At 39.3% G+C, this 25620-nt stretch overlaps 1 protein-coding gene across 1 annotated transcript in view; it reads right to left on the bottom strand.

Moving 5' to 3' along the window:
* TTC27 (tetratricopeptide repeat domain 27) overlaps positions 1-22163 on the bottom strand; it is a 96671-nt gene extending 74508 nt beyond the window's left edge. The window contains exons 1-6 of the mRNA XM_034428128.3: positions 21683-22163; positions 19944-20124; positions 16857-16986; positions 14423-14563; positions 13429-13531; positions 4883-5047 (exon numbers count right to left, since the gene is read on the bottom strand). Coding sequence (XP_034284019.2) covers positions 4883-5047; positions 13429-13531; positions 14423-14563; positions 16857-16986; positions 19944-20124; positions 21683-21773 — 811 coding nt within the window. The 5' untranslated portion in view covers positions 21774-22163. The remainder of the gene's footprint in view (positions 1-4882; positions 5048-13428; positions 13532-14422; positions 14564-16856; positions 16987-19943; positions 20125-21682) is intronic.
* Positions 22164-25620: the final 3457 nt, after the last annotated feature.

Below are 25620 nucleotides of genomic sequence, written 5' to 3'. Positions count from 1 at the left end.
GGTCCAATGAACTTCTTCAAAAAAAAATTGGGTATGTACTCTTAATGCACAGTATTGTTGTCATGATGAGTCAGGGTTTTTTCCTTACTTGATGCTTCTTTAAGTGAAGGCACCAATTAATGATAGTTTTGGAGGGTAAGAGTAGAGTATGTATATTCTAAAAGGCATAAAGGTCAGTTCTATTTATTTTGCGCAATGTATGACTTTAAGGTAATTTCCATGTAAGGTAATTTAATTTCCTTAAATGATATTTCTACCATTTGTCAGCAATTAACCTTGTTTCTATTTACCTAAGTAAAAATGACAAGTTCATACTTGTTACTTAAGTCAAGACCATGGTGTTATTTTCTGGATTTTCCTTTCTTCTTTTTGTTTTTTATTCCTCCCTCCCTGCTGTTTCTCCCTGCTGTCTGAGGAGCCCTGGTGGCACAGTGGTTAGAATGTATTATTGCATTCTATGCAATATGACTCTGCCCACTGCCAGGAGTTAGATCCTGACCTGCTCAAAGTTGACTCAGTCTTTCATCCTTCTGAGCCTTACAAAATGAGGACCTAGACTGTTGGGGGCAATATGATGATTCTGTAAACCACTTAGAGAGGGCTGTAAAGCACTATGAAGTGCTATATAAGTCTAAGTGCTATTGCTATTCTTCATATACCATTGTCACACAAACATTACATACAATAAAATTGCAAAAGTGCCCATTAGGAAAGAATGGCTATAAGTGGGCATCTAGTTAGCTAGGCATCATCAAGAATGGAGACATAACAATATACTCAAACATAAAATACTTCCCTTCTAGCTCATTTCTGTCAGTAACATCCTCTGATTGCAAGCCTGTGTGATCAGTTATTTTGTACTTGAATATGACATCTATTTTTCAGTGCTTCAGTGCTCTTTGGAACCTTGAGTGGTGTGGACTATAACTTTGGAACTGATGCTTTTTGTCTGTTTCCTGGCCACAAGTGATCCTTTCATGAAATTAGGACATCTATAATCTGGACATCTATATTTTTCCACTTTCAGTTCCAAGAAATTACTATATACATCCAAAAACTATTTACTGAAGTGTGTTTGAGTTTCTATTAGCAATACACCTGGAATCTTCAGTAGGTGTCCTAGTTTTCTCTCTCTCTCTTGCTCTCCCTCTCCTTCTCTAATAGGAGACTATTCTATGCCACTAAATAGATGTTTTCTCTCCATCCTCTTGCAGCTATTTTGTGAGAATACTGACGATAAACTCTTGACATTCCAAATATGCATGCAGACCAGTGGTGGGTTTCAAAATTTTTTACTACCAGTTCTGTGGGTGTGGTTTGGTGGGTGTGGTTTGGTGGGCGTGGCTTGGTGGGCATGGCAGGGGAAGGATACTGTAAAATCTCCATTCCCACCCCACTCCACGGGAAGGATATTGTAAAATCTCCATTTCCTCCCCACTCCAGGGGAAGGATACTGTAAAATCCCCATTTCCTCCCGATCAGCTGGGACTTGGGAGGCAGAGAATAGATGGGGGCAGGGCCAGTCAGAATTTTTACTACCAGTTCTCCGAACTACTCAAAATTTCCACTACGGGTTCTCCACAACTGGTCAGAACCTGCTGAAACCCACCTCTGATGCCGACTTAAAAGGTTGAGAATGCCTACAGAGCATTGCTTCTATTTAATAATGAGTATCTAAAGATCAAATTCATTCCAATACTATCTAAATCACTGTATCTTAAAATTCAACTATTGCCATTGTTCTACAAATATCAACATCCATGATATATGATTCAATTTTACAATTTAAACACACCGGAAACACTGCTGGGAATAAAGGCACATCTATCTTATTTAGCTTCAGGCTCAGTAAATAAGCTTTTTAAAATATCAACAAACCACCAGTAGATATATTGGAAGAAGAAAATATTTCATTGGAATATCAGAAATAACCATAATAAATGCAATGCAAAAGAATAGTGTCTATGCAAAATTATCTGCTTTTCCCACTGTAAACGAAAGAAGATAGATTTCATGTGATAGTCTACAGATGTGTTACATTAAAAACTACTTATTTTTATAATACATTAGCTCTTTTATACTGGAGCCAATCACATCTCAGAATGCGCCCAGATGTAATTTCATACTCAAGGTAAATTACAAAAGGTGCCAGAAAATAAGAATCTCTCTACATGTCTATGCAAGTTTGAGAATTCCAGGCATATTGCTAAACCAACTTTGCTATTTTGTTGGTAGTGACTGGGTGAAAAAACTATATTCACAGAATCGTTAAACTGGAAGGGACCTCAGGGATCAAGTCCAACTTCCTAGTGTAAAATCAGCTAAAACATTTCAAATATATGACTTTCTACCTCTCTTTAAAAACCTCCAGTAAAGGGGAACATGCCATTTCATAAGGCAATCTCTTCCACTATATCCAACCTAAATCCATCCAGTTTTAGTCCATTTGTTCTGGTTGTGGCAGAAAACAAGTCCAGGTCCTCCATTACATGACAACTGTTTCGATGTCTCAAAACCACTGTCACATCTCCCCTTAATCTTCTTTTCTACAGGCTAAACACACCCATCTTCTTTGTTTCTCACAGGACTTTGTTTTCAGCCCCCTGACCATCTTAATAATCCTCCTCTGAATGTATTCCAGTTTGTCCATATTCTTTTTAGATTGTAGTATCCAGAACTGAACTATTCCAAATGGGCCCTCAATAAGACAAAGTACAATGGGACAATTACTTCCTGTGGCCTGGGCTCTATATTAATACATCGCGATCTACTAGAATGTGATTATTTCTGCACAGCTAAAGCTATTCTTCTTCCAGATAGCCTTAAAATTGAACTCTGTTAGGAGAGAATGGAAGTCATTTAGTTGGAGTCATAAACTCTACTCTCTGCCATATTAAAGTCAATTGACACTGATAGCCCTGCCAAGAATGCCTGGTGGGACAGGCTGTATGCAATGCAGGAGGCAGATCAGGTACAAACTGGAACCAATGACACCTCTTCTATACCTTCTGCTATAGATGAGATTATGGAGAGCTTTTCAAATGAGGATTAAAGTCTCAGCACTTGAAGGGAAAACACTTATTTGTTTCCCTGAGACTTAATTCACACCTCTAGCCTTCCAACCCTATCTTCTGGTTAATGAGTTGTATTGGTAGCATGTTGTCATAGTTTCTCTTGTGCATGCTAATCCTTCCCATTTTCCATCTTTTCTTCCCTGTGGACCACACCTTAGAGAAATGTGCATATTCTTTTTGAGTTTCCTGTAAAAGAAACTCTTTGGCTATTATCCTTAATGCTGTTTTCCTTCTGTATCAGGCAGCCATAAAGTGCAGAATGGCTGTCAATGGCCAAATGCAATGCACACAATTACGTACCCATGCTTTTCAAAACTCTCACTAGAGCATACAACATTGTCAACATAATGTGTAGCAACTTAGGTGTGACATAGCAGGGCAAAATCTTGCTATGTTCAATTCGGTTTCTAAGATTTAATTTTGTTTTCAAGGGTTTTTGAGGCTACAGACTGCAGATAAGTGTGTGGATTATTATTCCAATGGTGTTTTTCACAATAGCATTCCTCTTCTCCAGGCCTACTAGAAATATGCAATGCACATTATATTGCTCTTATGACAGGGTATCTGTCTTGCATGTCAATGAAGATAAATGGCATAAACTGGGTTATGGGGACTTCATTAAACTCATTAATCTTTGGAAAAAATTCCAAGAAAGAACAGATTCTGTATAGGTGTGTTTTATTGTAGTTTTTTATTATAGTGCTGGAATTTTCATAATAAATACTGGGTTCAATCAAAGAGACTTTGGAAAAATTAGAAAATTTGCAACTTTGAAGTCACAATGCCATGTATGAAATTATGTTTGTTACATTCCAAACAAAGGGCTGGATGGTTCCCTTCCATTAATGAAAGGAGCCTGGATTCAGCAGAAGCTTCTATAAATGTAAGGTGGATTTTCTGCTTTCTCTGACTTCTGTTCTATTACACAGGATCAGTGGTGGGTTGCCCCCGGTTCAGACCGGTTCGCAAGAACCGGTAGTAAAACTGGTGGGAGGCTCCACCACCGACCCCAATGTCATCAGGAAGCATCTGCGCGCGGCAGAATCGGTAATAAAGGTAAGTAGAATCCACCCCTGCACAGGATGATTAAAGAGGTGGTATGGAGATCTAAAAACACTTACTTTTTCTGAATGAGATTCTATTCAATCTCTCTTAAGTGAATCTATTCCGCTTTAAGGTTCTGCAAACATCTGAGACAGAGATTCAAGGGAAAACTTTCCCTGTCAAGAGATCAGCTACCTGTCTTTTAACAACTTTCCCCTCAACAACATTTAAACACATTTAAATTAGATTATGAGTCAAGAAACTATATGCAAAGTTATTGCTATAAATAGTTTTTATTAATTTTTGCAATGCTTGTGCCTCTTTTGGTTTTATTTTATTTGCCTTTTATTGCTGTTTTGTTGGTGTATTGGTCCATCTTTTGGTGAAGAATAAGATGCAAATTTAGCAAATCAATACAATTCAAAGGAGGGATGGAGAAATGCCATTTTCTATTACAGAACTCACATAGCCACAAAATTTACTCCAAAGTGTTTCCATGACAGATTTGAGAGAGCACATGATAGCAATAGGAAATCCCCCTGCGTGTATAAGACTTCAGCCTTCCACAGATTTTCAAATTTTTACTGCAATTTTAGTAAACTGTTGAAACTAATCTAGAATTTCTCAGAGGCACACCACAAGTATTATAGAGACTGTTGCCCTCTTCAGTGTTTTGCCATTTTCTTTCTTTTTTTAAACTGTCAAGTGATGCAGACACAGTTAGGGTTAAAGATTAATATTCAAGAACTTGGAAAAGAACATACCTGTCAACTCAATCTGTAACTTAGTTATGTCTTTAGCTGCAAGGAAATGTTCTTTGGCTTTTTTATACTCGTAATAATTCAGAAATGTGTAAGCACATTCTAGATGAAATTGAACAGCAAGATGCCAACATTCATCATCGTTGAATAAAGTCTCAATTTCAAAAACTGGAAAAAAGGAAAAGAAAGATTAAGAAACAGAATGTGAAGAAAACATAACAAAAAGCAGAAAAATACATACCAGATTCACTACTCCCTAGGCAAATAAACTAAATTTAAATTGAAAGCGGACCTGCTTAATCTGCATTTTCATACACTGAGTTTTAACTACAAACTTCCCAATTTGGCAACCTCCAAACCTCTGGTGAAAGATGATACATAAATAGCCAAGACACACACACACACACACACACACACACACACACACTTTATTTTCTGTTTTAACTTTTGATGGTCAGCATTATAAGACTATAAAGTCTGTAACCGCCTTAGGACCTGCTGAGACCTAGTTTGAATACCATCTTATTCAAATCCACATTCCATTTTTCTGTATAACTTTAAATATTTGAGTAGATGATTTAACTCTTAGCCCTATTTCCATCTTTCTCCTTCCAATATGTACTACAGATTTTTGCTTAAGGGCAAACATTTCTCTCTCTGAGAGATGGAGATCCTTATTTGTTGAGACCAAAACCAGTGACTATGATGCTTGGTAGTTGGTCTGAAGTTGGTTCTCTAAACCTGGTTTCAGAAAATGACAAGTAATTAACTTCAGAGCAAATATTAATCTAGGAAACAATTCTGAGTATAGAAGAGACCCAAGGGTGAAATGCTCCTGGTTTGGACCGGATCGCCCGATCTGGTAGCGATGGCGGCGGGTGGTTCGGAGAACCAGTAGCAAAAATCCCTGCGCCCCCCCTCTCCCACCCACCCACCTTACCCAGCTGAGCCACACTATCATCAGAGGCTTTTTTTTTTTTACTTTTAAAAGCATTTTTCTACAACCTCTTCTGACGAAAAAATGCTTTTAAAAGTTAAAAAAAAAGCCTCTGATGATCATGCGGCTCAGCTGGGATCATCAGAGGCTTTTCAAAGCATTTTTTTCTGCAACCTCTTGGCCAAAGAGGTGGTAAAAAAAATACTTTGAAAAGTCTTTGACGATCCCAGCTCAGCTGCCTGATCATCAGAGAGGCATTTTTTAAAAAGCCTCTCTGACGATCAGGCAACTCAGCTGGGATCGTCAGAGAGACATTTTTAAAAAAGCCTCTCTGACGATCCCAGATGAGTTACCTGATCGGCAGAGGCTTTTCAAAGCATTAGAAAAAATGCTTTGAAAAGTTTTTTTTTTAAAAAAAAGTTGGCCACGCCCACCCAGTCACATTACCCCCCCAAGCCACGCCCACAGAACCGGTAGTAACAAATTTTACATTTCAGCCCTGAAGAGACCAATATATCAGTGATAAAATATAATCATAAGCGAAGGTGAATGGAAGGGAGAAAAACTGAAGGGAGAGAAAAAAAGAATCTGTTCAACATATGTAATATTCCTAATGTCAGTCTTAATCAATAACCGAAAACGTCTTCATTGCTCTATTGGACAAAAAATGACAACCTTGAAAAAAAGGCATTATTGTCCTGCTTAGAGTTTTTTCTTCAACCCACATGCAATCCTTTGTACCAGAAGCAGTATTTTTTTTAAAAAAAATAGTCTTAAGAATTGACACTTGACATAAAATTCACATCTCTAAGAAGATGAAAAAAGGTTTATTTTTAGAACAATTTAAAAGAGTGGATGAATTACAGGCATACATTCATCTCCAAATAATCTGTTTTCCCAGAAGTAAAGCAATTTATTTTTAAAGGGTTTAAAAATTTTTTCATAAGCATTTGGTCAAGGACACAGATAAGATAAAGAGTAATAAAATTTTATTGTAGTCAGAGAATAGAAAACATATGGCTTTGTATCTGTTTTCAAATTTAAAGGGGAGCTGGATGGGTATGCATACCACACACACACACACATCAGCTGGATAGTGTAGTGATAAGAGCACCAGTTTTCGATGCAGGAGACTGAGGTTCAAATCCTGGGTGGTACTTACTTTGCCTGCCTACTTCAAATATCACTGTGACTTGAACTAAGAGAATCATGCCAGCTCAGTCACCGCCCAGATTAACAAGGTCTGCATCAGACATTTGGAAAATAGGACAATCTGACAATTAGTGGGCTTCTGAAACAAACCATACATGGATGAGACAAGAGAACCTGGATTTGATAGAATGCTACCACAACAGTAAACCTAATGAGAGAGGGGATATACGAAACCTATGAGTGGAAGACCTACAAACACACTAATAGAGAGACAGCTGGTTAACCAAAGCTTCAAAATAGTGAACAGCAAGCTGCATTCACAATTTGAGATAGACCAACTATACATTACATACTGGACTCAAGATGACCTGGAACAATAACCACATGAGCAGCCACATGTTATGCAGCCAATATTTCTGCCTCCCCCTTCATTACAAAACACAGCTGCCTTTTGAGGTATAAGTTCCTGGACAAACTACAATAGCTGCAGCCAATCCTCAAAACTGATTACCAAGACTCAGGGGAGAAGTACCATCAGACAGTATGCTAGAAGATGCCAACAGAGCTCCACTGTAACTCAAATCAATGAACTGGCATATGCTATTGCTGCTGTAACCCTACAGATGCTTGGCTATACGATTGTTGTGGCCCGTCAGCAGCCTGTGCAGCTGATTCCGACAGCGAGGAGGCTGGTTTTGTGCAGCGCCAGCAGCCTGTACAGCTGGCACTCGAGTCAGACAATGAGGAGGCTGGAAAAGATGTGGTGCCAGAGGCGAGGATTCAGCCAGGGCCTTCAGAACCTCCAGAAGCTCCGTTAAGTGAAGAGGACAAAGAGGAGGAGCCTCTTCTTGATGCACGGGTGTGCAGAGTTGCCAAAAGGCAGGAAGAGGTCTCTTCGAGAGTAAGGCTTGGGGTTAATTGGCCACTCCCTTAGCCTATTTAAAGAGGAACGCCGATGGAAGCAATTTGCAGGGAACAACTTCGTTCACATACCTTCGTGTCTTGTCTTGCTTATTTTATCAGCTTCCTGCAAATTGCTTCTGGGCATTCTGCCAACCATAGTAAGCTTTCAGTTATTATTCTTTGAATTCTTGGCAGCTGTTAATGCAATTAATTAACAGCCGTTGTTGTAAAAGACTGATTTATTCAGTAAACTAAAGTTTGAACGGACTTTGTATGTGCTGCTTTCTTTGGGGTCCGTAGCTGGGGCAGAACAACGATCAAGAACAATAGTATATAACGTCCCTGGAAATGAGGTTAAAGGCTAAAATTAAAGTAACTCAGAGTAATTAATCAACTTGTAGAACTATAGAAGGGTATGGAAATTAAGGAAATAGTCTCACCTACTGAAAAAATATAAGACTCCATCCTTATATGGAGTCCTAAAGACTGCTAAATAAAAACTCATAGCACTGGTTACTGAACTAAGGAGATACACTAAAGAAGCAGAGGCCAATAAGATAAATGTCCTGATCTCTAAAGAACCATCCAAGGTGTACTTCCAACTGCAGTACAACACCACAGTAACAGCAAAGTCACCAACAGCAGAAACTGAACAGTACTGAAAGAACACATGAGAGAAAGAGAAGACACATGATACCAGTCAAAGTGGCTGCAGGACCTGAAAGCAGATCACAGCAATCCCCCAGAAGAGGAACCACTCACAACCACAGTAGCAGACATCCAACAACAGATCAAGAACATGAAAACTGGGCAGCACCTGGGCTGAACATGATCCACATCTCCTAGTTAAAGAAACTAACAACAGCACATTAATGCCTAGCAGCACAGATGAGCCAGCTTCTAGCAGCAAGCTCCCACCCAAATAGGCTAACACAAGGAAAGTCAGCACTGATCATGAAAGACTTCCACAAGGGAACAGTTTCTGTCAACTACCAGCTGACAACTAGCCTTCCCACAACATGAGAAGTCCTATCAGGCATCATAATAACCAAGTCACAGGACCATACGGATCAAGTACATGAACACAGCTCAGAATGGCATTGGGAGCAGTATCAGAGGTTGAAAACACCAATTGCTCAGAGATAGACACGTCACCCAAGACTCAAGGTCTAGACACCAATCTGAGAAGAGCCTGGATTGACTTTAGGAAAAGTCTTTAATTCAATCAGCAGTAACTCATATGCCAAGGGAGGGGCTTCAAGAGATCCCAGGAACAACATCAGAGCATTCAGAAGAGTTAAGTGCTAAGAACAGCTAAGGTACTGCACAGAACCCTTAAATTCCCAGGCCTAAGGGGACCCAAGATTGAAGAAGACACATACTACAGACAGGGTGAGAAGGGATTTATTTTTATTTTTTGAGAAAGAGAGAGAGAGAGAGATTGATTTAAATATTTTCTATTTATGAAACAAGTGTTTCATGTTTTTAAAATGAAAGTCACAAGATATTAGTAATAGTGCAATGATGTAATTTCTATAAAAAGATGCTTAGTATACTGACAAATCTAATATGGTTATGATAATACGTTTTTGAATATGAGAAATCTTGGTCTAAAGTATAATGTATTATCTTGCAAACCTAATTTGCTTTATTTCTTAATTTGCCTTCATAGAAGCATTAGTCAGCATTACTACATCTTAGTTTAAATCAGGATTAATGTTATTTTGTAAAAAGAAAAATAAACAAGTAAATGGTACATTACCTCAAGTAGCAGCATCTTATTTTTTTAAGAAAGGCAATTTTTAACATTTATCATCCTGCAAGCAGAACATAAGGAGAATATATTTCCCACCCATATAATGAGGCCACACAGAGTCTTTTATCAACTGTTTAAGAATTGGTGTTCTGTCCCCGTCTCTCACACACACACACACAAACAGTCAGCCAGGGGTTAAATAAAACTTGCAGACAATAAATTCCTTCGATAACAGGATTGGCAGCAACCCAGTGGCTGCTTGCCAAGAACTTTACTGACAGAGGGAGGTGTTCCTCCTCCGTCAGATAAACCAGAACAAATACACAAAGTCAAAGAATTGTCAAGTCCAGTCCGTATTAAATCCAAGGCAGGCAGTTTCAGAGATACAATGCGACTCGCTAGTTGTTTAGTTTTGTCCGTCACAGAGCCTGAAAGGCCACCACACCCCCTTTTATCCCCTGTGGGGTGTGGTCCAGTGACTCAGCTTAATCTCTGGCACGGCTCCTTTTCTGCTGTGTGCGCTTGTCTCTCCGACGCTGGCGTGGATCCAGCCAAGACTTATCTCCGTCACTGTCCGACTGTGACTGCTCGGCGATACCTGGCTCCTGGCCAATCTCTTCTCCTTCAGGAGACACCCGAGGCATTGCCAGAGAGGAGGGTCCTGGAGAGGGAAGCCTGGCCAACTCCTCTCCTTCACTTTTGGAGCCTTCTCCCTCTGATAAGATGGGCTCAGGGGTCGGAGTCACAACACTTACCAACATCCAATCTTGAACACTGTTATTTGTGCAAATCATCACTGATTTGAGATAAGCCAAAATGGGATCAATTTTGGTATGTTACTATTTTCAGAGGATAACTAGAACTGCAGAAAAAACAATTACTACCAGCCTGCCTTCCATTGAGGACCTGTATACTGCACAAGTCAAAAAGAGGGCAGTGAAAATATTTACAGACCCCTCGCATCCTGGACATAAACTGTTTCAACTCCTACCCTCAAAACGACGCTATAGAGCACTGCACACCAGCACAACTAGACACAAGAACAGTTTTTTCCCAAACGCCATCATTCTGCTAAACAAATAATTCCCTCAACACTGTCCAACTAGTTACTAAGTCTGCATTACTATTAATCTTCTCATTGTTCCTATCACCCACCTCCTCCCACTTATGACTGTAACCTCATTGCTGGTATCCTTAAGATTTATATTGACTGTTTCCCTATGACTATCATTAAGTGTTGAACCTTATGATTCTTGATGAATGTATCTTTTCTTTTATGTACACCGAGAGCGTATGCACCAAGACAGATTCCTTGTGTGTCCAATCACACACTTGGCCAATAAAGAATTCTATGCTATGCTATGCTATGCTATGCTATGCTATGCTATGCTATGCTATGCTATGCTATGCTATGCTATGCTATGCTATGCTATGCTATGCTATGCTATGCTATGCTATGCTATGCTATGCTATTTCTCGGTCACTATAGGAAACGGCAGATAGGTCTTTGAATTGATCTTGCAGCACTTTTAAGCCTAAGGAAATGTAAGTGGATAATTATTCAGTGATCCAATTTTAAAATTCAGAGTGCACATAGGCATGCATGTTGTACCTGCCAGCCATTTGTTAATGGACCTGTATCTTCTCATAAGATCACGGTGGAGAAGCCATTGATTTAAGGAGAAGCAATATGCGCACATATGCATACTCTAAATCAGTTTTCCCCTTTGAAATTGGAACACTGCACAGCCTTATTATATTGCTTAATTTGATACAGAACAGACCTGGTTTACATAGAATGCTAATCCAGGATTTCATCAGTTTAACAGGGGATTGGTTGAACCTCAAATCATACTTTTTATTTTTTTTCTTCCTTTTGGACTTGAGTTTATAAATCTCAACTTGTTTTAATCATGTTTTTATGTCCAGGAGCAGATCTCTGGCTTATTTCTGGTTTGTCTGGATGTTCTTACCAAGTCAAAACAGCAAAGAAAATGCAGCTAAAAATAAGACTGTTGAAAATTAGCATGGATTCTGTTTCTTGCCTTCTCCACCAAACTTCTCATCCTTAAGGAAATAGTGAGAATTAGGTTTCCAACTATGAAATTGGACATTTGGTCCCACAAAGCACAATCATTTTTAATTCCATAAATAGGGAAGTGATGTTGCTGAGAAAGAGACTCAACATCACAGAGACAAAGCAAGTTGTATCAAAGATCTTTCTGCACAAATACTGCACCAAGCCATAGTATTCTACTCTGCCAAAAATCTTACCAATGCTATCCAAAATGTTTCTTTTTAAAAAAAAAATAACAAAATAGACACACACTACAAAAACCTGAGAGCCAGTGTGAGGTAGTGGTTAAGGCATCAGGCTAAAAACTGGGGGAATAAGGATTCTATTCCCATCTTAAGCACAAACACAGCTGGACCAGTGCCTGTCTCTCAGCCCTGAGAAGCTGGTTATGGCAAACCACTTCCAAAAAGCCTTCTTGAGAAAACTGCAGGGACCAATCCAGGCAATTGCCAGGAGTCAATAATGACACAAAGACAATAGCAACAGCAGTTGGACTTATATACTGCTTCACAGTGCTTTACAGCCCTCTCTAACCAGTTTACAGAGTCAGCCTATTGGTTACCTCATTTTACTGACCTCAGAAGGATGGAAGGCTGAGTCAACCTTGAGCTGGTTAGGATAGAACTCTTGCTAACTCTATAAGCTTGTAAGCTCTGTAAACTATTGTAAGCTTCAGGACTTACAATGGTTCATTTAGTGACCGAAGTTACAATGGCACTAAAAAAAGGGACTTATGACTGTTTTTCACACTTACAACCACTGCAGCATCTCTGTGGTCACGTGATCAAAATTCAGATGCTTGGCAATTGACTCATATTTATGACGATTGCAATGTCCTGGAGTCACGTGATCCTCTTTTGCAACCTTCCAACAATCAAAGTCAATGGGGAAGCCAGAGTCTCTTGACCAGATCACTTAATAAGTACAATGATTCACTTAACAATGGTGGCAAGAAAGGCCGTAAAATGGGGCAAAATTCACTTAACAAATGTTTCACTTAGCAACAGAAATATTGGGCTCAATTGTAGTCATAAGTCGAAAACTACCTGTACTGCATTCTAACCATAGTGCCATCATGGCTCCTTACACACAATCACACACACACACACTCTCACACAAATGTAAATGCATAGCTACTTTGTCCCCATTAAAAACAACAAAGAAAAAAAACCTACCTCCCCATACACTGCTAAAAATACATCCCCAAAGAAATAATATCGAAAGGCAAACATCCACAAACATAATCATAATAGTCCTTTAAAGCTGCTGATCAGGAATGTAAAGAAATTATCTTAATATTGCTGAACCACCAGCATATCTTAATATTAACATGGTAATTTCACAACATCTGGATTTTCCACTGCTACACTATGACATTTAGGAAAGCACTGTGATATTTTTCTTAGGCTTCCTCTAAGTGGAAGAAGCCAAAGTCCCTAGCTCGGATGATATGCTAGATAGACAATCCATGGACAGAACTGATTACAATTCATTAGTCTCATCCATTTCTAAGAATAGCCAGGGACTATGATTTTAAACAAGATGACCCTCTGAATAAGGATTTCCTAAATCAGAAACAAAATGCATTGAAAGTCATTTGCTCCTAGGATTTTCTCAGATTAAAGAAAATCCTAAAAAATAAAATAAGAGCCTTTGGGGCAGCAATTCAATCCCTTTGAATTGAATGAATCTCCACTAATAGTTGGTAACAATGTTGATTATACCTTTTTGTATACAGGCCTGGGCAACAGCAAAGAGTTCAGGTGATTTTTCTTCTAGCAGCTGCTGGTGGAGATTAATACATCGCAGTGTCCACCAGGGCAATGTCTAAAAGTGAGAAATATATATATATATAGTTTTAAACATCACGTCCTATTATTTCTATTTGGTTTTATTTCATGCACATGGCAGTTAAACAGTGTTTAACAATGAGAAGATCTGAAAAAAGATCATGGCACCTGTAGTCTAGATTAAATATGGGGTGGGGTTTTTTTAGTATTTGCCATTTGAATTGTCGCTACCTTTTGTTTTAATTTGTACCTTTGTATTTTTACATTAACGCCCTTGAGCAATCCCTGAACAAAGAAGTGAAATATAAAACCAATCAATAAATAATGACACACAACTCAGAGGCAGAACAATTACTTTTTTGTCGGAAAATGCCAAGTTTAGTCACTGCCCAGGGAGAACTCAGAAAATCTCACCAGGATATGAGGTATGATAGTGAGCTGCAAAGGCAAACGACTCAATCAAATTCAAAGAACCTTCCAATATTCAAAACATTGGCATTTATTATGGCATTATTTGGCATTTACGTACTTGCATTAGTTTTATTATGGCTGTGAGAGAATAAAATAACATCTAAAAGAAGAATAGCCTGAAAAATATGGCCTTGACCTTTTAATGGTTCCTAATCTAGAAAGAATAATAATTATTCAATCATGTTTTTCTTTACCTGAATAACTGAATAGCTTCTAGCTATTTAGCAATAGCACTTAGACTTATATACTGCTTTACAGCCCTCTCTAAGCGATTTAGAGTCAGCATATTGCTCCTAACAATTTGGGCCTTCATTTTACCCACCTCAGAAGGATGGAAGGCTGAGTCAACTTTGAGCCTGGTGAGATTTGAACTGCCTAATTGCAGGCAGCCAGCAGGCAGCAGAAGTAGCCTGCAGTACTGCACTCTAACCACTGCGCCACCGTGGCTCATATTTACCTGAATAGCTTCTAGCTTATTTCTGGAATTCACAAGGATGACTCTAGCCAGCATCAACAAGATAGGTTGGGAGGCCAAGCTGTATATTGATTCACCATCTAGAACCATCATCCCTAAGACAGCAGTTGACAATGCACTGGCCTGGAAACAGTAAAAAAGAAAGTCATATTAGGCAGCTTCACATTATTTTAGAAGACACAATACAACATCTGTGTGAAAACACTGCAGTTTAGTGGATGTCTACAGGTAGTCCTCAACTCACGATGGTATTTGAGCCTGGAATTACAGTTGTAAGTCATGGCATCACTTAACCAGATCTGATTTTTTTTTTGACATTCTTTGCAGCTACTGTTAAGTAAACACCATGGTTTAATTGAACCGATTTTCTGCAATGGGCATTTTTTGCCAGAAACCAGCATTGGAAATAAGCAAAACAGAATGCAAATCACAATTGCATGACCGCAGGACACTGCAAACAACCATAAAAGTGAGCCAGTTGCCAAGCACCCAAAACGCAATCAAGCAACTGTGGGATACGTATGTGCAGCCGTCGTAACTGCAAAAATGGGTTGTAAGTAGCTTTTGGGAGCATCCATCATAACTTTGAACAGTTAAGAGACCCGTTGTAAATGGAGGACTAGCTGTAATGCTTTGGATTCAGTTTCAAAGAGATCCTTTGGATCAACTGGAAGACAAAGGCAGCATCTGTCTGCAGCTCAGAAATGACAGGTAACTGCTTCATATTGCTACATTACTATGATAATTACTACAGGTCATCCTCGACTTATGACCACAATTGAGCCCCAAATTCCTGTTGTTAAGCGTATTTTGTCCCATTTTACAACCTTTCTTGCCACAGTTCTTAAGTGAATCACTGCAGTTGTTAAATTAGTGATACGGTTGTTAAGTGAATTTGGCTTCCCAATTGACTTTGCTTGTCAGAAGGTAACAAAAGGTGATCACATGACACGGGACATTGCAAACTTCATAAATATGAGTCGGCTGCCAGGTGGCTGAATTTTGATCACGTGACCATGGGCTGCAACAGTTGTAAGTGTGAAAAACAGTCATAAGTCACTTTTCAGTGCCATTCCAACTTCGAACGGTCACTAAATGAACTGTTATAAGTTGAGGACTGACTATGACAATTACTATATTCTATACTATTGCTGTTCAATGACAATCGCTATTATTTTATTACAATTATCTATATGCTGTACTCTATACTATTACTAGTAGGCATTAATGTTTCTTTCTTGACCTTGTTCTGTCTTAAATCCCCTTTCTCTGAGATATCTTTTTCCTGCTAATGGCCAGCATATATAGAGCTCTTGCCTCTTTCCTATGTCGTGCTTTTGTTTCACTGGACCTTTATACTTCTTTTCCTGTCTTTTGGACCACCTGCTCTTTCTGAAGGAAAAATACTTTCATTTGTTTGGCTGCTGTTCTCAGTTGGCTAGTGGTTGCAAGGGTCCAAATGAGCAGCTGGACCAAGCTTTCTAGAGGAGGGGACTGTTAAAATGCACTGAAAATGGGCACTTTGCAAACCATCCCTGCAAATGCTCCGCGTAGCCCAGGGGTGTCAAACTCACTTTGTCACGGCAGCATCATGTGACTTATCGGGACTTTTTTCCCCTTCACTAAACCGGGCATGGGTGTGGCCAGCGCATGACACATCTGGACTGTGGGCCGAGAGTTTGACAGCCCTGGCATAGCCTATTACCTGACTTACTCTGAGTCACCTAGCTTTGGCTACATCCAAAATTAGTTAACTTCCCCTTGCACAACAGCAATCTCTTTGCTCCCCAAAAGACAGATTTCACAGGGAAGGAGAATCCACCAGCAATGAGTGTTCATCTAATTTAAATGTTGGTGGTGAGGAAAACACATCTGGATGACATTAATTAAGAGCAAGAAAGAATGACAAATAATGACAATGATGGGATTGTACAGTTAAAAGAAAACTAAACCTTCTATTGCATATTCTGAGATAATTCAAAGCTAAGTAGAATCAGAGAATTCACCCAGAAAAAGCACCTGTCCCACCAGCAGAACATCACTGGATCCAATCCAAATTATCTAGTCAACAAAAACAGACCAGGAAACTGTCCTACATACCACCAACAATTAATAGTGCACTTAGGAATTGTAATAAATGAATTGTGACATTGTTTAACAACTAAACCTTGAAATATAACCGAAGGAGAATGTACTGTAAAGACCAAAGATCAATCTATATAGTGTACTTATAATTTATGTTTATGACTTTTCCTTTCTTAGCATCATATATAAATTTATATAAATTTAAATTAATATTTAAAATCTGAAATAAATAAAAAAGGTATGCATAACATTAACCAGCAATTTGCCATTTCTCTAATACTAAAAGAAGCATTTTTCAGTCACACAACTATTTGGAGTTGGGGAAAAATACCTCATTATATTGTTGCAGTATTTCAAGTGGAAGAAAATCCTGAGGTTGTAAGTCAGCAGGAGGTCCAGTCCAGTTGCTCTGGGCAAACAGCTGTAAGCTCCCTACACCAAGGAGGAACACCACACTTTGCCTGCAATACACATGAAGACGTTGTGTTTATATATACATGAATACAGAACAGAAATTTGTCATTCTTTAATAACCAACCTATAGCTTACATAGAATATTTTAGAAGTTGTTGACAAAATAAAACATTTGGTGAATGACTAAGAGCAGAAAGTCAGTTTGAGTAAATACAGGTAGTCCTCAAGTTACCATTCATTTACCGAGCAATTGAAGTTACAATGGCACTGAAAAAGTGACTTATGATTGGTACTTGCAGTTAAAGCTGTTACAACATCCCATAATCACATGATCAAAATTTGGGTGCTTAGCAACTGGCATGTATTTATGATGGTTGCAGTATCCAAGGATCATGTGATCTTCATTTGTGTCTTTCCCAGCCAGCTTACGACAAGCAAAGTCATTGTTCCTCTTTAAGTCTCCTGATTGCTGAGAATGGCTTGAGGAGAAATCTCTTCTGGCCTCCATTCAGGTATCCTTGGATACAGTTGATTAATGACAATGAATTCAATTTCCTAAAATTTCAGAAGTACTAGAAAAGCCAATGATTATTTTGGCTGTATCAAGAAAATTGAAGTCTGTCTTTCACTAATTAATGTGGAAGAAGAGCAGGCTAAGATGGAAGGTGGGGGTTAGACCTGTCAATAAGTTTGGAATCGTTGCACTGCCACAATATTTATTGCATTTGAAACTTTAGAGCAATCCTAGCTCTGGGCATGTATCTCATTAAACTTCAGTCTATAATGAAATGAAAGATGATAAATGAAATTTAGGATTTCAGAACTGGCAATATTTTATTTTTTTATTTTATTAAATTTTTATACCGTCCTTCTCCCGGAGGACTCAGGGCGGTCTACAGCCAGAGATAAAACCCACAATATAAAAGTTAAAAAACGAATTAAAAGTATTAAATAATTTGGCCGAAAAAGCTAAAATAAATACAACCCATTAAAATAGCATTAGGCCAGCCCTGCTTGGTGAAACAATAGCGTTTTGAGGTGCGAAGGTCAGGAATCCTACGAATCTCCGGGGGCAGCTCATTCCAGAGGGCAGGTGCCCCCACAGAGAAGGGTCTCCCCCTGGGGGTCGCCAGTCGACATTGTTTGACTGACGGCACCCTGAGGAGTCCCTCTCTGTGGGAGCGTACTGGTCGATGGGAGGCTATCAGTGGCAGAAGGCGGTCTCGTAAGTACCCAGGTCTTAAGCCATGGAGCGCTTTAAAGGTGGCGCACCCAGAAGACCACCGGGAGCCAATGCAGCTCGCGCAGGAGCGGTGTTACATGGGAGCGTTGAGTCGTTCCCATAATCACCCGCGCGGCCGCATTCTGGACCAGTTGGAGCCTCCAGGTGCTCTTCAAGGGGAGCCCCATGTAGAGAGCATTACAGTAGTCCAGTCGGGAGGTGATGTGGGCGTGACCATGCGCAAGGAGTCATGGTCCAAAAAGGGACGCAACTGATAGATCAAGCGGACCTGATAAAAAGCCCCCCTGGCCACAGCCGTCAAATGGTCTTCTAGGGCCAGCTGCGAGTCCAGGAGGACACCCAAGTTGCGAACCCTCTCTGAGGGGATCAAGGTCTCACCCCCAATAGTCAGTGATGGAACCAGCTGACTATGAAGGGACACCGGAAACCACAGCCACTCGGTCTTGGAGGGGTTGAGTCTGAGTTTGTTTCTCCCCATATGCCTTTCTTTGTGGTAATCCACCAAGAACTACTAAATCAGAATGGTGAATAAAATTAAAACATCATGCAACTAGGCAAGGCATAAAAGGAACCTTTGAAAGTGTATAAAAACAACACATCTCATATCTAAGTCTCCCTTAAGAGTTCTTTCAGACGTAAGATTAATATCTTGAGTTACTATAATTAGTACAATTCATTCAAATCATTAAACCACCAAATACTAATGTGACAGACAAAATTCATATCACACCTAGTTTTGAGTTACTGTGAAACATGTGACTAGCCATTTATTAAACCGTGATTAAACAAATTATGTCTTGATGTCATGCATGAACCCAGACAAAACATCTATCTTTGACGTGAATTTTTTGTTTTGGTGAGAACAAAGGCTTGAATGTACAAGAACGGCCAGCTGAAAGACAGCAGAATGAAGCTAAAGGGAAAAGCATCTTCATTCTTTTCAGTAATGTTACAGGTGAAATATCAAGCCCAAACCATAAATTCAACATACAATATTAAGAAGTATAAACAAGGAATGTTTGTTTATTCAATGGTATTTTAATTACATTTAGTATAGTCTGGACAAACACCAACAAATGGATATAGTGACTGAAAAGGCACAAAACTCAGAAACCCTACATTACTAAAGTTTTCAGGTACAGTTTCCAGTCAAATGTGAAGATATGAACATGGCGTATCTCCTTTCAAAATTTCTCCTGAAACTCAGAGTACTAAATAGAAGAAAAACGGAAAAAGCAAGATGGGAAGCCTACTTTGGGCATTTAAAACAAACATAATTTTCTATTATGGCAAATCTTAACAATGCATGTCCTAATTCATTCCATGAAGCTAACTCCTTGGCATATTATATTTTTCATTACTATAGTAACAACAGAGAGGGAATGAGCTACTCCCACGTTACAGCTGAAGCCAATAAAAAACAACACTGAACACAATACTTTATTGTATTGTATTATTACACATTCTGAATGTCCCAAAGGTGCTTTTCCAAAAGGAAACTGGACTTTCTTGTTTTTTTCCTTGAAAACGTTTCACTTCTCATCGAAAAAGCTTCTTCAGATCTGAAGAAGGAAAAAAACCAAGAAAGTCCAGTTGCCTTTTCGAAAAGCATCTTTGGGACAACCATGACCTGGGTGATTGAGAATCTCCATAGACACATTCTGAATATTTTCTGAGATCATTTGAAATTGGGCTTTGGAGGGGGGATATATTGTGGTTCAAATGCAAGCAAAGCATTATTCTTTTTCCAAAACAATTTACCTTTCAATAGAATCAATGTCTGCTGAAGAACAATCTAGGTAAGCTTGTATCTGCTTTTCCAGGTAGTTTTCAATGGTGTCTTCTTTTCCTGAAGATATGGTGAAGACATTCTGGACTGCTTTACTTAGAAAGATGGACTCATAATTCCCTTCCAACAACAACTGCAATAATGATCCACTTTCTAAAAATTAAAGTAATGAGAGTGGGCGACTTATATGTGTCCTGCATTTTACATGGTTATCTGACATTTGGACATCTCCCAACAGGAAAAAGAATTGTATATAGTTCTCAAAAATGTCCATTCCTATCAACTCTATTAGAAAACAAGTCATATCTAATTTTTATCCCATATTTACTAAACAAGTAATAAGTCCAAAAGGAAGTAGTGGATAAACAAGAGCATCCATAAATATCAAGGAGTCTAATAAATCTGATCTGTCATTTCATTTGTTCTTAAATGTTTTTTGCAATATTAATTATTTTTTCAAGTTGTATTATTCCCTCCCCCCATAGGGGAAAATCTTCAATAAAACCAATAATTATATAATCAAGCACAATAATCATGTAGGTCTGCCAATACTAGTACTCTGGAAAAAGTGTAGATGAGGAAGTTTGCATTATGAAAGCAAAAATACATTAGAAATGCAGCCTGAGATCCAATTATTGTCATCAGAGTTGGTGCAAAAGTACTGTAAACTGGCCATACTCAATATACCAATTCCAATCCCACTGGTCCCTGATGTCCAACAGAAGAGTGTTTATTAGATCTATTAGAACTGAAATGAATACATTCATTTCAGTCAAGAAGAATCAAGAACAGTTTGGATTTAAAAGAGATTTCTATCACAGATTCAGTAAAGAGGAAGACAAATGTTTAAATGCAACGTCAAAAAGCATTCTTATGCACTTAAGTGTAGCAAAAAAAAGGAGGGTGGTGTTATCTAGGTTTAGAAACCTCAACATGACAGTCATATTAGTCACTGAGGCTTTGGCACATGAATTATCTGTCTTCTTTATGGGAGGAGGGAGGGAAAAGAGAGAGTGGAATGGACCCTGATGGGCTTGGCCTTGGATGGAACAGTCTCCAGTATACACTGGAATAGAATATATTCTATTAGAATATGGATCGATAGATCAATATAGATATATAGATATATATATGTATGTGTGTGTGTGTATATAAGTTTTATATATATATATATATATATATATATATGCACATATACACATACACACGTGCATACATATATATACTGTATACTGTATATACTATATATACACATATACTGTGTATGTGTTTGTGTATGTACACACACACACACGAATAGAATATATTTTATATATATATAGAATATATATATATATGAGCACAGTATCTGCCTAGCTAGAGTCAACAATCCAGACCCGTATCTGTACGGCATCTATCCCCATCCCCGTTCTATCTCCGTAAACCTTCCCAACTTTCAGGGGAGGGATTAGTTTTCCCGGTGGATTAGCTGCTTTTTAAGAAACCACAGGAAACACCTTGCCTCGGCAGGATGCATCGAAACCCAAAGGGGTATTATGGAAAGAGGAAACGGGAGGAGGAGGGGGGGGGGAATAGAAAGAAGAAAGGCCCTCCATCCCTCCCTCCCTCCTCTCCTTCTGCCTAAATCCAGAGCAGCTGTGGAAAGAGCCACCGCAGCAAGCAAGCAGGCAGGCAGCGCGAAGCAGCAAGGAAGGTGCCCGTCCTGGCTTACCTGCCGCCGAAGCCGCCTCGCTCTGTTTCCACCGCGGGGATTCCGCCGCGCTGGGGAAGCCCCTGAGTAACACTCGCTCCAGCGCTCGCATGTTCCCCGTTATTCGATGCCTGGAAAGGAAAAGGAGGCGGGGAGAGAGAGAGAGAGAGAAAACGCGCCCGCTTTTCCCTAAGCGAGGCGAAAACCCATGTGCGCCCAGCGGCTGCTGGGAGCCGCCATACCAAGCCGCGCTAAGCTCCCTGGGAGAAGGAGGCACCTCCGTAGCAACCCCGAGCGGACACGCAGTCCTGGCGGAAGAGCTTACGGGGCAGGCTTGCGGGCTCGGCGCCGGTTTTTGGCTTTTGTGCGTGTTTCCTCCGAAAGAAAGTCGAGCCTGAGCTCCTCCCGGGGACCCCGGACTCTCAGGAAGCGGGACGCCTTGCTCTGGAGCAGCGTTGTCGTTCCCTCGTTTAGCCACAGCCCTGCGGTGCTATTTCTCTTTGAAAGCGCGCCGGCAGATCCCCCACTCCTTTACATCTGCTTCTGACTTTCTTGATATATTAGTAAATATCAGTTACTATATAGGCAGCTCCACAGCCCTAAACAACTTTTCAAGGTTGAAAAAAGGAATACATTGGAGCTGCATTTGAGGGCCAGCCTTTATTGTTCGTTGAGGCATGGTAGATATATATATATATATTCCTACGTAAACCAAGATTTTCATGCAGCCCTAGTTCAGTGAAATCACAATCCACTAGTTTCTAGGTTCTAAAAATATAACTAAAAGCAGCAGCAGTAACGTAATATTGTATATATCTGCCCCCAAGCAGGGCTCTGCTATATTGTTTTTCTAATAGGAATATGTGATGTCCAATAGTAGCAGCGACGGATAACTCAGTAGCAAGTCTGAATGCGTAAAATTATGGGAAATGTCTTCAGTTATTGGAGAAGGGCTCCAGTAGATTTATTTAATAAATTTGTATGCCGCCCATCATACTGTCCAGTGACTCTTGCGAATATAAGTGGGAAAGTCCTCAAACATACAAAACCTGAAGCAATTATAATTATGCTTAAGGGAATGAAATGTGTTCATCTATTCTGGATTGTTTTTCTCAAATCTCTCAATAAGAGCCAGTTTGGTCTAGTTAGTTAAGGCACCAGACTAGAAAGCCAGAGACCATGAGGTCCTCTTTACCCATGAAAGCCAGCTGGGTGACCTTGGGCCAGTTACTCTCTCTCTCTCAGCCCAATCCACCTCGCAGGATTGTTGTAAGGTGAACAGAAGGAGAAAGGAGTATGGTATTTATAAAAATAACGGTGGATTAAAAATAAATAATGGAATTATAACATGTAAGATTTGGAAGGGATCATTTGTTCCAATTCCTGCCCAGTGAGAAATCATTGCTGCACTATCTCTGACAGATGAGTATCAAATCTCTGTTTAAGCACCAAAGAAAAAAGAGTACATCCCTTCCCTTCTTTTTCATTGTTGAACAGATCTAACCATTAATTTTTTTTCCTTAAGTCCAGCCAAAACCTATCTTCTTGTTCTTTAAACTCATTAGTCTTGTCTTATCTTCTGGAACAACTCTGAATAATTCTACCCCATCTCCATTTGACAGCCTTTTAGATTCTTCAGAAGTGATCATGTCTTCCTATAGCCGCCTCCTTTTCAAACTAAACATACCTCATGCCTTCAACCATTCCTCTTTTGTTCGTTTGTTTCAGGACCCGTATTATAATGACTGCTTTGGATATATTGTCATTTGTCAATGTCCTTCCTAAACACAACTGAACACAATATCATGGGTACAATCTAACATTGAATAGAGGGGAAATATAATTTCTGATCTTGACGTACTTTTGTTGATACAATCAAAGATTTGAATTTGCATTGTCAGTAGCTGCATTACATTTCTGGCTCATGACCTACTAAGGCATCAGACCATTTTCACATGTATTGCTGCTCAGTGTGATTCCTCTGACCCCAATATTTTGATTTTAACTTTCTTACCAAAATAAATACCCTCCTGAATCTTGATAATGTTCTCCATGTTTATTTGTTAGCATCTTCCTGTCTTTCTCTGATCTGCAAAGTTGATAATCATATTTTCTAACCCTCCAAACAATTTATGAATTTTGAACAGCATTCATAGAAAGAAGAATTATTGATGCTACTCTTCTTCTTGACATGAATGCCTTTAATGGTAGCATAATGCAGCCCACTTTTTATTGTTTTCTTTACTAGGATCTCATGGGAGACATTGTTGAATATTTTGCTAAAAACAGGGTATGCTGTGTCACTTACACTTAAATAGTTCATTCTGTTAGAAATATTCAGATTGGTTTGGCATATGGCTCTTGCCAAGTATTACATTCTTTTTTTAATGCTCAAAAGTTGACTGTTTAATAATTTGCTTCACAGATGAGCGATATTAATATTAAGCTAACAAGCTTGAATTACCTGGATTTGGGGACTTTTTCCTCCCATTTTTGAAAATAGAAATATTTGCTTTTTTTCAATCACCTGGCAATATATTTATGATTTCTCAGAGATCGCAGATGAAAGAAGTAACTCTGAACAAAAAATTTCATATCGAGGCTGATTAAATTAAATTTCTTATGATTTATTGCTATTTTCTATCTTGGATATACAAGTAGAAATCAATTATAACGAGAAATGTAATCAGTCTGCTTGGCTGCTAGGCATTCATGAACCAGTTTACTAATATAGATGGCAGATCTACTTTTGGAAGCTGAGGGAAAACGGGGAAGGGGGTCTTGCAGATGCTGAAAAGCAGTTACTGGTGATGAGAAATGAGGAAAACAAAACTGTCTATATGCACCATGAGGCCTGTTCTGTAATTCCAAACCTTGTCCATTGTTTTCCGTGTTGAGCCCTATTCAAATGCCTGTCTGATCTGTTTCTGCAGTTGTATGTACATCTTGGTTCTTTTTTGCCTCAGGCAGGAAAATTCAACCAGCCCTCAACAGGAGTTGATATTTGGAAAGGCTATAACATTCCATCTCCTGTCTTTGGAGGCAGCATGAAAGAGCATGATTATTCCCTACTCCCTCTCCATTACCAAAGGAAGGTCTCACAGGGACAAAGGAATCGGAGCATCTGTTACATGTGGCCAGAGGAAACATTATTGTTGTAAGAACTGTGGTACTGGAGATAGAAACCACCTTAAAGCTCTACAGCTTGAGCCAACTTTTTTTCTTTCTTTTTTTTCTTTTTCTTTTAATTTGATTTATATGCCGCCCTTCTCCGGAGACTCAGGGCGGCTTACAATGTGTTAAGCAATAGCCTTCATGCTTTTGTATATTTATACAAAGTCAGCTTATTGCCCCCACAAACTGGGTCCTCATTTAACCTACCTTAGAAAGGATGGAAGGCTGAGTCAACCTTGAGCCTGGCGAGATTCGAATTTACAGTAATTGCAGACAGCTGGTGTTAATCACAATGCTTTTAGTCTGCTGAGCCACCAGGCTGAAATCAGTTAATTTAAATCAACATTGAATTGTGGCTTTTATCTACGTAGCAATTTTAACACACAATAGAACCTTCCAATACAAAGCAGTGGTGGGTTGCCCCGGTTTGGACTGGTTCGCAAGAAAAAGTAAAACCGGTGGGAGGACCCGCCCACTGCCTCGCAATCCCATTCCGAACCGGTAGTAAAGGTAAGTAGAACCCACCCTGATACAGAGGTATCTGCAACATCCAATGTTTTCATCAAAGTGACAAAAGCAGTATTGGGCCATCATGACACAAGCTCCACCTCTTTTGGTACATACGTCATGGCTGTGGTAGAATGCAGTCCAGATTCCAGGAGGGAGGAAGTGCATTCCAGAGAGGCAAGAGACAGTGAAATTGTGTGAGAGAGAGTCAAGATAGCTCCTCCCTAGAAGTTCTCGGAGTGTGTGTTTAATGGTGTAAGTAATCGTGTTTACTATGG

This window comes from Pantherophis guttatus, chromosome 1 (genome assembly GCF_059756535.1).
Source record: "Pantherophis guttatus breed Tessera chromosome 1, ASM5975653v1, whole genome shotgun sequence".
Classification (NCBI taxonomy): domain Eukaryota; kingdom Metazoa; phylum Chordata; class Lepidosauria; order Squamata; family Colubridae; genus Pantherophis; species Pantherophis guttatus.
This window is presented reverse-complemented; position numbering and strand designations above follow the sequence as displayed.